This window comes from Cutaneotrichosporon cavernicola, assembly GCF_030864355.1.
Source record: "Cutaneotrichosporon cavernicola HIS019 DNA, chromosome: 3".
NCBI classification, from domain to species: Eukaryota; Fungi; Basidiomycota; class Tremellomycetes; order Trichosporonales; family Trichosporonaceae; genus Cutaneotrichosporon; species Cutaneotrichosporon cavernicola.
Genome location: NC_083395.1, coordinates 1,854,274 through 1,867,444, shown reverse-complemented (window position 1 = coordinate 1,867,444; position 13,171 = coordinate 1,854,274). Strand labels below are relative to the sequence as shown.

Below are 13,171 nucleotides of genomic sequence, written 5' to 3'. Positions count from 1 at the left end.
GAGAGATGTCGCGAGAGCGAGGAATGCCTTCCTTTCACTTTGACGTCATCAAGTCACGTGATTACAATCGAGCTACCACGCGATTGCCATGCGGATTCCTCGGTGTCATACGGCCACCAAACTCTACCATGGCCGATGCCGAGGGCCGAGGTGACCACCACTCCACGTGAGCCAACTCGCCGATCACCGATGTCTAGATCTCCCTATTCAAGGGAGCGAGACTCTCGCAGTTTACAGCACTCGAGCGCCTCGACGCCTCGGATCTTGGCGAGTCCGGTATGCAGGCCGGTAGGCTGCAGGCCGGCAGACTGCAGGCCGGCAAAGAGACGCGCCAACGTGCCAACCGGCAAAGAGACGCGCCATCGCCGGCACGTTGGCCTGCGGGCACGCTGCGGGCATGCTGCGGATCCCTAAATGGAATGCGGAATATGCCCCGCCAAGCCCACGAGTAGCCTGCGCTGCTGCTTTTCCGGGAATGCAGTCTGAGCGAGCGCGCGAGCGCGCCAAGCACCATACTGTATTGGAGGTACCACTCGCCCAGACACCAAGATGCGCACCAAGATGCACACCTAGATGCATATACTTTGGTCGACTTGTCGGTCGCCGAGGGCTCGGTTCCACCGCTTGGTGTTTCGGGTCGATTTCGCCTCCCACCGCTAGCGCATTCCGCACATTTAAATAAAGCAACGCCAAACTCCAGCCCCACACACCGCCGTCATTTCGACATCGACATCATGTCCCCGCCACCAAGCACACACAGCAACCAGGCTGAACTGAACGCGTCGACGGCGTCCTTATCCCCATCATCGACACAGCATCCCTCCGCCGCCGCATCAGCAAAGGCGCCACCACTCACTTCCACAGCTCCATACTCCACCACCACCACCCCCGACACCGACGCCGACCCCGAAGCCCATCTCAATGGCCTCAAGACACCACGGAAAACGGGGCCCTCGGGTGCGTACGTCGAGTTATCCAGGATTCGATTCTGGGGCGTCATCATCTCCCTCATGATCTCCATTTTCCTGTTTGCGCTCGACCAGCTCATTGTCGCCACGGCAATTCCCAAGATCACCATCGAGTTTGACGCTCTCAGCGAACTCACATGGCTCGCTAATGGGTTCTTGTGAGTTTCTCTTCTAGTGGGTGCTGACCCAGCCTCCCTCTCTTCGCCTTCAACCTCATCTACGCGCAGTTCCTCCAGATCTTCCCGTCCAAACACGTCATCATTTTCGCCGTGTTCATCTTCGAGCTCGGGTCACTCGTGTGCGGCGTCGCCCCAAATATCAACGTGCTGATCCTTGGTCGCGCTATCGCCGGTGCCGGATCAGCAGGCATCTTCAGCGGTGCAATGGTCATTGCAGCCGAGATCACACCACTCCACAGCCGCGCACAATACATGGCCCTCATCGGAATCTGCTTTGCCATTGCGTCCGTTGTCGGACCGCTAATCGGTGGCGTGTTCTCCGACCACGTCTCCTGGCGCTGGTGCTTCTACATCAATCTCCCTTTCGGTGGGTTGGCGTTACTCCTCCAGATCCTCGTTCAGCCAGCCCGCCCGCCCATGGGCATGAAGGCGAGTTATAATGGCTACGGCAAGGCGATGCTTGGCCAGCTAATCCGCTGCGACTGGGGCGGCGCAGCCATCTCTATGGGCTGGGCGTGCTGCTTCATCCTCGCATTGCAGTGGGCCGGCGTCTCGCGCTCCTGGAAGGACGGAGGGGTGATCGTCTGTCTGGTCCTGTCTCTGGTCCTTATCCCCATCTTCTTCACATACGAGTGGTGGCTCGGTCCCAAACGCCAGATGTGCCGCCTCGACTTGTTGGTCCGGCGCAATATTCTCGGCGCGACCATTGTCCTCTTTTTCCTCTTCTTCGTCTTTATGAGTGAGTCCCTGCATAATATCAACTCGCTAACCGCAGTCGACGTCTATTACCTCAGTCTGGCGCTTCAGACCCAGTGGCGTTTCTCGGCTACTGCCGCTGGCGTCCGCCTCCTCCCGCTGATCATGGTCCAGATTGTCGTCATGATTATCACCTCGCGCCTCATCCCGCTACTCGGCTACGTGAAATGGATCATTGTCACCGGCCCCGCCCTCACTGCTCTCGGCTCAGGCCTCTTATACAGTGTCCATGTCAACACGCCTGTGGCCCACGTCTACGGATTCCAGGCCATTATTGGTGCGGGTATCGGTATGACTCTCCAAAACGCAATGGTTAGCATTCAATTCGACCTGCGCGACGAGCCGAGCCTAATCACAATGGGTACCGGAGTCGGCACATTCTTCGGCTTTGCGGGTCGTATCGTCGGTCTATCTCTGGCTGGCTCCGTGTTCGAAAACATGATCCAGGTCAACCTCCACAAATACGTACCAGATCTCCCCGAGCAGCTGGTACGCGTCATGACGAGTAACGCGAATGCCCTGTGGACCATTGTTCCAGAACCTCTCCGGCCCGCAACCCTGGAGGCGTACTCGCACACCATGCGGGTCGTGTTCCTCATCGGCGTGCCGGGCGGTATCCTCGGACTCTTGGGTGGACTGGTTATGCGCAACGACAAGATGCCCACCAAGGCTGAGGAGGCTGAGCGGATGCAGAAGCGCCGAGAACAGGAGGACGCCGCTGCCGAGCTCGCCCACCACACTCATGAGAAGAATGATGGCGGGCACGAGCACGGGCACGAGGAGCATGTGGAGAAGGATACCCAGAACCACCAGAACCACCAGGGTTGAGGCGCTCAACCCCGAGTCAATATATTGAATCGCCATTCAGATGTCGCGGGTCCCGTGTGATCCCGAGGTTTGTCCCTCCCCTCTCACTGTACTGTATTTATAGGTAGAACAATAATGAGTTTTGGCAGCAGGACGGTAAGTATGCAGGTGCATAGCCCTTTCCTTAAGGTCGGAGTGTAGTTAAGCGCGAGTGTGGCGCAGCCATGATCGATTCAGCCGTGTTCACCATCTAGTTAGGCTAGGTTCAGCCAAACCTAAGATCCATCGATGCATTGATCCATTGATCCATCGAAGAACGGGCTCTCGCCACGTCATTGTTCCAGACTTGTTCAATTCAACAACCTCAACCTGGGTACTCTAAGCAGCCACTTTGATATTGTGTACAGCTATTTAAGAGGGAGGCAAACAAATGGGAAATTGGGAAAATGGCTTGCTGGATTTACCCTGAACTGGGCCTTTCCCGGGAGAGGTTACGTTGGATCAAGCCACAGGGGAAATTAGAAGGAAAACTAGGGGGAACCAGGTGATTCCAAAGGGATTGAATAGGGGTCGGAAGGGGCCTAGGCCCTGCGTTTCACTAGTACAGTTTGATGACAGTCTATAGTTTGGATATTTGGCTATTTGGCGTTAACAACCAACTTGATCCAAAGCCACTTTTGAAGAAGACAAGGGAAAGCAGTCATCGGGGGATCAGGGGAGACAGACGTAATACTGCTTGTGTCACTTTAACCTCCTCCTACGTAGGTTGAAAGGCTTGCCGTAACGCCGGCTGCCTCATCCTTACTTCCCCCCAGGCTAATGCATTCAGTGACAAGGCATCGGGATCGGACAACTAGGACAGCTGTCACATCAAGACTTGACTTTGGGCCACCTTCTTCCCCCCACACTCTCTCTCCCTCTCCCCCTCGGTGGATTCATACTCACCCACTCCCTGCAACTGCAACCATACCAACAACCCCATTACCCCTCGACCCCTCGCGTTGCCACCTCTCACCTCGCATCCCATCCCTCATACATACCATTCCTTGTCTCTTTTGACTCCACCCACTCTACATCACAAAATCACACTACAATCATTCTCTTCCCACGCCACCCATAATCAATTTACGTTGAGCGCCACTTAGTTGCTCAACCAGTCGCGCAGTCGCATCGCCCACCTTGCTCAACCCGCAACCAAACACGCAACCGCGCACGACGACTTAGCTATCAGTGGGATAAGTGTGTCTTTTGGCCAACCATCCCGTTCCCGCCTTCCGTGACCCTGGGAGAGGAGAGTCTCACGGGTTGAAACGTTGTACACGGACAAAGGATTACCTGTGTACAGTTGAGATATAGTGGGCACACGACGTACATCACTTTTACGTTGAGTGTGTACCCATCCCCCTGTACTCGTTTCCCTTTCGCCCTCCCCCCCCCCTGGCTCCTCAGTCTACCGGTACCGACCTTTGGCCTTTGTCAACCCGTTCCCGCTAAAACTACGGCATCGTTTGTTTCTCTTTCAATCATCCATCATCAAATCGTCTTCAACCAGTCGCCACCCCTTCTCCAACATCCCATCTCACTCCTTGTTTGACACTGTTGACACGCGCCATTATCACCTATCGTCAATCAAGACACACACACACACACACACACACACACACATACATATACACACTCGCGCACGGACGGTCGCCTGCACAGACGCAATCTTCCCTCGAGCACTCCACCTTCCTCCTCACTCTCTCCCGCCTCCCGCCTCCCCCTCCCCCTCCTGCGCCCTCGCAGCAACATCCAACCAGCTCGGTACTCGCTGTTACCCGTGCCACGCCTCCAGTTGTCATCGTTGACAGCTCGACACGTACCTCGACCGTGTCACCGTTCATCCGGCTAGACAAACTAGGCCAACAGCCTGAAACGCGATCCCGATCGCGAGGAACGTGACGCGACCCAGATCCACACCAGACTCCGCGAATGGCAGCCATCAGCCCCGCACGTGCAAGGTTTGACTACCACCACGCAATGCATCCGTAAGTCCATGACTCGGAGTGTAACGAGACCGAAACATATGGTGGCCGCGGATGCAACGGGATCCACCATGGCCAGATCGTGTACAATGATCAGACGGGCGCAGGGAAGCTTGCAGCTGTGCGCCTCGCGCAGCCACTTGTCCGGCGCCCGTCGCCCACCTCGATGCCAAGGAAAGATGGCGGAGACCAAACCATCAAGGCTGGGGTTGAGGAACAGTGGGTATAGATGACGCCGGGTATAGGCCCGTGCGCAGGAGGGAGTTTGAATGACGGGGCAATGGATCTGGTGGCGGGGGGGGTCTGGCTAAAGGAGGATGAAACGACATTTCCGCTGACACCAATTTGCTTCATCCCCCCATTGTTGTCTCATCCCTCAATCGTACAAATACATCAACAACGCCGACCAACTCTGTCCCTCGACTCGCTCCCTGTCCCTATACAATGGCTCGAACTCCGTTTCCTCTTATGATTCACGTCGCCGCCGCATCCGCTGCTGGCCGGCCCCACATTAACGCGACTACATCGGCGTCCCCGTCGCCCCCTCCTCCTTCGCCCCCACCTGATTCCTATCGCCCATTGTCTCCTGCCCACCCTCATTCATCTCCTCGCCGACCTTTGCCTCACACTCTCGTCACTACTGTCTCTTCGCCTACTAATCCACTTCACAGTACTTCATCCCTTCGCGAACCCCCACCCAACACGACCCCACCGGGTCTGCGTAGCCCTTCTCCATCGACGGCCAGGTCGAGTGACGACCGTGACGACCGCCGGAAGGGCAAAGGACGTGAGCGCGACGAGCTGTGAGTGTACGCTTGTCGCGGCGACGCGACTGCCTTTGGTTGCGCATTGACTGACACACTAGTGCGGACGACGACCACCCGCGTCCAGAGAAGCGCAGCCGTACCGGAGCTGGGAGCGGCCGCAGTGGCCGTCACAGCGGCGACTCGCCCAGCTCGAAGGGCACTGCCAACTCGCCACCCCGCGAGACGCAACCAACCACCAAAAGCCGACCGGCCAACCTCGCACCCATCAAGCCTATTGGGTTTGCAGCTTCTCGTGAAGCACGCGGACGTGACGACGGTGGTGACCCGCCTGTTCCATCACCAGTGGTTCTGGGCTTTGATTTCAAGAGTATCGACGAAGATCAACTGAAGACGGTCCGGGACACGATCAGCATCAAGGAGCAGCAGCAGGCGTTGATCGCACAGAGGCGCAAGGAGATGGCCGCAAGCCAGCCATCGACGCCACGTGAATTGACGTTCAAAGGTTGGACACCAAAGGATCCGGAGAAGCGTGGCGTGGGTGCCCGCCGTGAGAAGACGCGTGACAAGGTCGAGAGGATGAGCATTGTCACCTCGACTAGTGACAAGGACGTTGTCCCCGGATCCAAGAGTGCGCCCCTCAACCAGGGACTTGCGTCGCAGCAGCAGTCGCCAAGGGAACCTCCTTCTGGGTCGCAGACTGCGATGCCGCAGCACATTCTCCCGCCTATGCACTACCCGGCACATCCCCACTCGGCACACTACATTGCAGATCCTCGCACTGCGCCCTTGTCGCACTCTCGCTCTGGGCGCCCAGAGGAAAGCAACTTTGCACGCCAACAACAGCCGTACCACCAGAGTCAGCCGCCGCTACATCGCTCAAGCGGGTCGGGCTTACCTTCCGCCAGCAGTGCATCGCGCCGCGACATGCGCTACCCTCCCGAGTTGGGGGCCCGACCGTCGCAACAGCAACAACAACAGCAGCAGCTTCCCCAGCAGCCCAACACGGCCGATCGTCGCAACTTCTCCATCCCCGCCCTCCACCCTGGTGGCTCTCATTATCCGCCGTCGCCTCACGGCGCCACACACCCGATTGGCCCGGGTCCACCCTCTGCGGCTCTCCGCAACGGTGGCGTGCATCGTCCAAACGGCTACTCGTTGAGCCCGTCGCCTCCCAGCCACGGGCGCGAACAGTTCCTGGCACCTTTCAACCAGCTGTACGATTTGCTGTCTGGAGTCGAGCAGCAGCGTTTCCAGCTGCAGGAGATGATGCACCGTTCGGAGCAGACATACACGAACCAAATGGCAGCCCAAAACGAGTTCAAGGCGACTGCGAGCAGAGCGTCGGGCCTTTTGCGTACACTGCAAGAGAGTGCCGATTCGCTCAAGGAGATGGTTCGGTACGAGGTGGATCGCGCAATTTCGTCGGACCGCCGCGAGGTCGACGAGTTGCGCGAGCGCGTGCGAGCACTCGAGGACCGGCTCGCCCACAAGTAGTTGATCGCACATGCCTCCCTGATTGTTTGAGTCCTCTCTTGTTCTATCTATTTTTGCGCGTACATGGCGACATTTCTCTATTTATGGATAAGGGACAGACAAGCAGCAGTCAGTGTAATCGGTTTGTGTGCGTTGCTGTAGATGACGCTGAGTGATGGTCTAGTCGATACATGATACATGTATCTGTGGATTGGATGGGAATGGTTTGGACCGTGGCATGTTATGTCATCGGACCGAACTGGGAACTGGGAATGGGGAACTGGGGGTTAGAATCAAACCCTGAGATTGTTGACTTTGTGACCGGTCGGGTCCTCTTCTGTTACCATTGTGGCGCCCTCTCGGCGCTCTCACTGGGGTTCTTGTCATTCAAACTGCCAGTAAGAAGGCAGCTAGAAGCTAGACTATAGACCAGTGACTTGCATTACATGATATCTATCACTACATCATTGCTTTCATCTTCAATCCTTGATCGTTAAATAGTCCTTGAACCTCGACGCTTGAGGATCAACCTCTCTCGCACTTCCAAGCCCCGGACTCCACCCGTTCCCCCCCCCCAACCCCGTTCCCAACCCCCCCCCCCCCCCCCCCCAACCACCATGTCCGACGCCCCCGCCCCCGACGCATGCGCACCGTCCTTGAGCGAAAGCCATTGGGGACTCCGTATCGGCGCAATCTTCATCATCCTCGCAACGAGTGCAATTGGTACCTTGCTCCCCATCCTCCTCCACCGTAGCAGTGTCGTCCCCCGCGCGGTCTTTGAGTGAGTCGGCGTCTCCCATCCCATCCCCTCCGCTAACCCAAGCTTCGCAAAGTACTTTGGCTCGGGCGTAATCATAGCCACAGCTTTCATCCACCTCCTCGCTCCGGCCTTTGACGCCCTCGGATCAGAATGCCTATCCGGCATCTGGCACGACTACGACTTTGCCCCGGCATTCGCCCTCATTGCCGTCTTTGCGATGTTCTTCGCCGAAGTGGCCGCCTATCGCATCGGAACGAAAAAGCTCCTCAAATTAGGCATGGTCTACTCGACCCATGTCGAGGACGAAACCGACGCCCACGCCCATTCACACCAACATGACCCACCGCTCGCGGTCGTGACATCCGGCCCATCTCTCCCAGGCCACGTCCACCCCGCTGCGGATCTTGGCGCAGCAGAGGCCGGTCATGGCCACGGAGTCAAGAGAGAGGGTGGTGACAGTGACTCGTCCTCCCTCTCTCCGGCGCCTAGCGAGGCCGAAGCCAGTGCCCAACTCGTCGCAGTTGCTGTCCTAGAATTCGGAGTCATCCTACACTCGATCATTATCGGCCTGACACTTGCCGTGTCTGAACAATTCATCATCCTATTCGTCGTCATTGTCTTCCACCAGATGTTTGAGGGGCTTGGTCTTGGATCGCGACTGGCTGGCCTGCACCTCGCCCCAAAACTTGGTTGGGCGCGATACGCTGCCGCCCTCCTTTATTCTATCTGCACGCCAATCGGTGTCGCTGTCGGCCTTGGGATACGGCACGGATACAACGACAATGGCGTGGCCAAGCTCATTGTGAGCGGAGTACTGGACGGGGTGTCGGCCGGTATCCTGCTTTACACGGGGTTGGTGGAACTTCTCGCACACGAAATCCTCCTCAATCCTCGCATGATGCAGAGCTCGAACGGCAAGCTCGCGTACGTGTTCTTCTGCATGTCGCTTGGGGCGGGCCTTATGGCGCTGCTTGGGCGGTGGGCATAGGCGGCGAGCGATATCGAGCCGCAGAGCTGGGACAAAAAGTTGGCATAGAGTGTACGATAGATGATAGATGATGCATTTGTAGCTGTACGTGTATGTGATTATGCCTGAGACGCGTCGGTGCAAGTCGAATTGGTTGATCAAGAGTGCCTGGTAAAGCTGGTAAAGACTGCATGGACCGGTCGGGTCCTCATTATGACGTTATCCAGCAAGAGTCGGTGTTCAGACCTGGACCTCGGATTCCAAGGACCATTTGGCACTACAAGGTGCCCCGCATCCGAGCGAGCGTTGCTAGTTTGTATTTCAAGCATAATGCATTGTGCTAGCCCACTGAGCTCCTCAATACCTCTCCACCATCGGCGGGAGCGATCGATTCCGGTCGGACAAGCGGCGCCGGCCCGGCCGCGACAATCTGAGTAAGCGGTGGGCTACTGCCACCTCTACTTACACCATTCCTCTACTGCCACCTCTACTTGACACCTCCATTCCTCATCCTCGTCCCACCCCCATCTCCTCATCTTTCCTCCAACCCCCCCCTCCCTTCCACCCCCCCTCCACCAACACCCCCCCCCCCCCACCATGCCAAACATAACCCTCTACTCGCTCACGGCGGACGCCGCGCGCCAGCTCCCGAGCCACTCGATGCATGTCAACAAGACGAAATCCGACCTGGCCATCCTCGGCATTGCGTACACAGAGGAGAAACTCACCTTTGCACAGGTTCGCGGAGAGCTGGCGAGCGACAGCGGGAACGATACCGTTACGGTGCCCACTATCAAAGTCGGACAAGAGTATGTTACGGATTCGTTTGCGATCGCTGAGTGGGTAAGTCGTTTCTTCCCCACGCTGACCCACACCCCTTCCTCCCAACTTACCCCCCCCCTTCCTCCCACCCTCCATCCCTTCTTCCTCCCCCTCCCCTCCCCCTCCCCCACGCTAACCCACACCCCTTCCTCCCAACTTACCCCCCACGCTAACCCCAGCTCGACTCCCGCCAACCCACCCCCGTCCTCTTCCCATCCCCCGATGCCCACCGCTTCGCCCGGTTCATCGCCTCCTGGACCGACAACGATATGGCTCTGTCGATCCGCCAACTCTTCCGCCCCCTCTTCTACGACCTGATGGACCCCGTATCCGCCGAATACTTCCTCCGCGTGCGGTACCAGGGCAAGGCGGACGAGCTCGAGTCCCACCGCTCTGCACTCAAGGATATCCAGCAGGTGGAGACCATGGCCGAACGCGCCCGCCAGAGTCTCAATCTGCTCGAGTCATACCTGGCAGCTACAAGCGGACCGTTCTTCCTTGGTAAAGAGGCCAGCCACGCAGACTCGATCGTGTATGGCTGGTACTGCTGCTCGCAGGTTAATGCGCGGGTTGTCAATCCCAAGCTGTGGTATCATCCGAGTTTGCCAAAGGTTGGGGCTTGGGTGGACGCTATGAAGAAGCGGACGGGAGTTGATGTTACGTTCCCCGAACTGGACGGATATGCTTACTAGTGTATATGCAGAGAAATGGGCTCGAAATGGGCTCTCAACCCAAACTATGTGCTACTCTGCCACGTATAATACCCATGAACCTTAACCCCGCCCCCCTTGTCCTCTGGCCACTGCGTAACCTCCTCACGGCGATACGTGAACCCATTCTTCTCCGCCACAGCCTTACTCCCAAGATTATCGACCGCGATAATAGCAGCGACCTCACCGACACCCATGATGGGCTTTACCCATCCCTGGAGGATACACGCGAGGGTTTCGGACATGATGCCCTGCCCGTAAAGCTCGGGCTCGAGGACGTATCCGATCATCCAGGATTGTTCGGCGGGAGGGAGGGAGACGACTGACTCTTCCGTAATCGAGCCTTTCTCCGTCGCTTGCCCGGCTTGGTACCGCCCCTGTCGAGCATCGTCCCACATCGGCTCGACCGTGTTGGGCCATATGAAGATATCCCCCACTACGCGCGACTGGGACTCGCTCCACAGCGCTTTAAACGGCCACACGGCTCCGATCCCCTCTGTCTTTTTTGAATTTGAGAGCTTTTCAAGAATTGGCGCCTGTTTGGCAAGAATGTCCAACTCCAACTGGTCCGCAAAGACGCGCGACATGCTGTCGTCAGATGATACCAAGGGAGACGCACGGGTACGGTAGGGCGAACAGCCGACATCCGACGGGCGGGTGGTTGAACAGCGTCACTAGGTCACTGGCGATACCCTCGCGATAAGGGATCAGACGGAGGTCGGGAAAGGACGGGAGCTGGAGGTATGGTTCGCCGCGGACGGCGTCCCATTTCAGGCTCGACGCGTACGCTGGCGAGCGGTCGGTGCTCATTGTGGCTGGCGGAGTGGCGGATGAGTGAGCAGTGCTGCGTAGTGGTGGATGTAGAGGAGCATGGTCAACAAGACAATCGGGCGAAATTGTCGACTTCGGATCTTGGCCCTAACCCGACCCATGTGCTCGTTCTCGGCTTCTATAAGTGATGACCACATGGTCACATGTGCTTGGGCATTTGGTCCATCGCGCTGATTTCTTCGCCCATTACCCCGCTCCAAATGATGCTTTCCTTCCAATACTGATAGCTGCTGGAATGCCGAGTGTTGAGACAAGACAGGTGAAAGAATAGGCATATGTGTGTAAGTGGGGAATATCCCCCAAGCGCGCGCTTGTGATCGCCTAAGCGCCAGCGGCTAATCTCGGCAATGGCCGCCGCTCATGACGTCCAACTTGAGCCAGACGTGCCCACTTGATATCATGTGAGGTCTCTGCTCTTTCATGCACTCTCACTCTCACTCTACTCTCAATCTCACTCACTCGCAATGCGCCTAACGGCTCTCTTCGCAGCGCTCACTGCCGTCGCCTCTGTCGCCGCCGAGCCATGGCGTGGGTACATCTTCTGATGCTAGCTAATGTCAGAGGAGAAATACGGCGGCACACCCGACCTCACGTACTCTGGAGTGGCGGGGTTCGGCCGGCTGCCGTGGGAGCGATGCCTCGAGAAACCAGGCTATGGTTTCGACATTGCTGTCCTTGGCATGCCCTTTGATGTGGGTTTACTTGCAGCTTCTGATACTCATGTTAGACTTCGGTGTCGTATCGCCCCGGAGCGCGGTTTGGACCGCACGCAATCCGGTCTGGATCACGTAGGCATGGCCCGGCGCGCTCGTTCCTCATCCCTTGGGGAACTAGTGTCACGCAGGATACTGGGTTGCATATTGTGAGTCGCCTATTGTAAACAAAAACCCAACCCCAGGTCGACTGCAACGACGTCCCGATCTCGCCGTACGACAACGCCTTGGCCATCGACGAGATGCAGGTCGCGTATGCCACCCTCCTCGACCGGCCCACGTCACCCGATACCCACTTTACCCGCCACATCGCAAAGGACGGCAAGGAACACCCGCGTATCCTCACTTTGGGAGGAGACCACACCATCGTGCTTCCCATCCTCGGCGCGCTTACGGATGTCTATGGCCCGATCTCGGTGCTCCACTTTGATGCGCACCTCGACACTTGGAATGGGAATGAGCTGGGTGGCGCGCATACCGAGCAGCACAAGGTTGTGAGTTGCGAGTGCGAGTGGGCGTGCAGTCAAACTCGCACGCAGCTGACACCAGACTCACGGCACGTTCTTCTGGAAGGCATACGAGCTCGGATACATCAACGACAAGACATCGGCTCACGCCGGGATTCGTACCCGCCTTAACGTGAGTTGAGCTCTGGCATCTAACTCACGCAGTCGATGCGCGACCTGCTACACGACGAGGCAGTCGGCTTCCAGGTCTTCACGACGGACGACATCGACGAAATGGGTCCCGAAGGTATCGCCACCAAGCTCAAGAAACGCCTCGGCAACGGTCCCGTCTACCTCTCCTTTGACATTGACACGATCGACCCCTCGATGGCGCCAGCCAGTGAGTTGTAATAAAACAAACAACCTGACATCAGCCGGCACGCCCGAGTCGGGCGGCTGGACCACTCGCGAGGTCAAGCGCATTGTACGCGGCCTTGTCGGCCTCAACATTGTCGGAGCGGATATTGTCGAAGTCTCGCCGGCCTACGACACCAATGCCGAACTGACGGCCATGGCTGCCGCCGACCTCGCTCAGGAATTCCTCGCCCTACTGGCGGCAAAGGAGGCCCCCGTCGCAGCCGTCAAGGGGGGCGTGTTGGACAAGAACCTCCGCGCCAAGGCTGAGGCAGACACGAGCGGCGCGCGCGGCCAATTCATCGACAACCGCGATGAGCTGTAGCGCTTCACTTCAACGGAGATGAGATCTTGTTTCCAACTGCCAACGACGCGGTGGTCCGTGCACTGACCAGCCATCCTGACATGCTGACCCTCATTAAAACTCCCTGGTGGTCTGTGGGCCTGTGCGGTTACCAAACACTCATTGTTCAATATCACCCTCTGTCCAGCTAAAACTCCCTCGCGCAATCCATCATTCCTCATGAAATG

General features: G+C 57.6%; 6 protein-coding genes across 6 annotated transcripts; 5 read left to right on the top strand and 1 right to left on the bottom strand.

The window, feature by feature from the left end:
• Positions 1-734: 734 nt before the first annotated feature.
• On the top strand, positions 735-2,731 carry CcaverHIS019_0307070 (uncharacterized protein; the record flags this gene model as incomplete). The annotated part of the gene is made up of 3 exons (XM_060599183.1): positions 735-1,126; positions 1,159-1,886; positions 1,923-2,731. 3 exons carry the CDS (start codon positions 735-737, stop codon positions 2,729-2,731), a joined length of 1,929 nt encoding a protein of 642 aa, XP_060455902.1.
• Positions 2,732-4,732: 2,001 nt separating this feature from the next.
• Positions 4,733-6,998, top strand: CcaverHIS019_0307060 (uncharacterized protein; the record flags this gene model as incomplete). The annotated part of the gene is made up of 3 exons (XM_060599182.1): positions 4,733-4,740; positions 5,409-5,540; positions 5,603-6,998. The coding sequence occupies 3 exons, from the start codon at positions 4,733-4,735 to the stop codon at positions 6,996-6,998; spliced, it is 1,536 nt and encodes a 511-aa protein (XP_060455901.1).
• A 596-nt stretch (positions 6,999-7,594) lies between these two features.
• Positions 7,595-8,725, top strand: CcaverHIS019_0307050 (uncharacterized protein; the record flags this gene model as incomplete). The annotated part of the gene is made up of 2 exons (XM_060599181.1): positions 7,595-7,758; positions 7,801-8,725. 2 exons carry the CDS (start codon positions 7,595-7,597, stop codon positions 8,723-8,725), a joined length of 1,089 nt encoding a protein of 362 aa, XP_060455900.1.
• Positions 8,726-9,301: 576 nt separating this feature from the next.
• CcaverHIS019_0307040 (uncharacterized protein) lies at positions 9,302-10,218 on the top strand (the record flags this gene model as incomplete). Its single annotated transcript, XM_060599180.1, has 2 exons — positions 9,302-9,547; positions 9,706-10,218. 2 exons carry the CDS (start codon positions 9,302-9,304, stop codon positions 10,216-10,218), a joined length of 759 nt encoding a protein of 252 aa, XP_060455899.1.
• Positions 10,219-10,262: 44 nt separating this feature from the next.
• Positions 10,263-11,046, bottom strand: CcaverHIS019_0307030 (uncharacterized protein; the record flags this gene model as incomplete). Its single annotated transcript, XM_060599179.1, has 2 exons — positions 10,263-10,824; positions 10,856-11,046. 2 exons carry the CDS (start codon positions 11,044-11,046, stop codon positions 10,263-10,265), a joined length of 753 nt encoding a protein of 250 aa, XP_060455898.1.
• A 485-nt stretch (positions 11,047-11,531) lies between these two features.
• On the top strand, positions 11,532-12,965 carry CcaverHIS019_0307020 (uncharacterized protein; the record flags this gene model as incomplete). The annotated part of the gene is made up of 7 exons (XM_060599177.1): positions 11,532-11,595; positions 11,629-11,759; positions 11,795-11,929; positions 11,966-12,274; positions 12,330-12,419; positions 12,452-12,626; positions 12,661-12,965. The coding sequence occupies 7 exons, from the start codon at positions 11,532-11,534 to the stop codon at positions 12,963-12,965; spliced, it is 1,209 nt and encodes a 402-aa protein (XP_060455897.1).
• Positions 12,966-13,171: the final 206 nt, after the last annotated feature.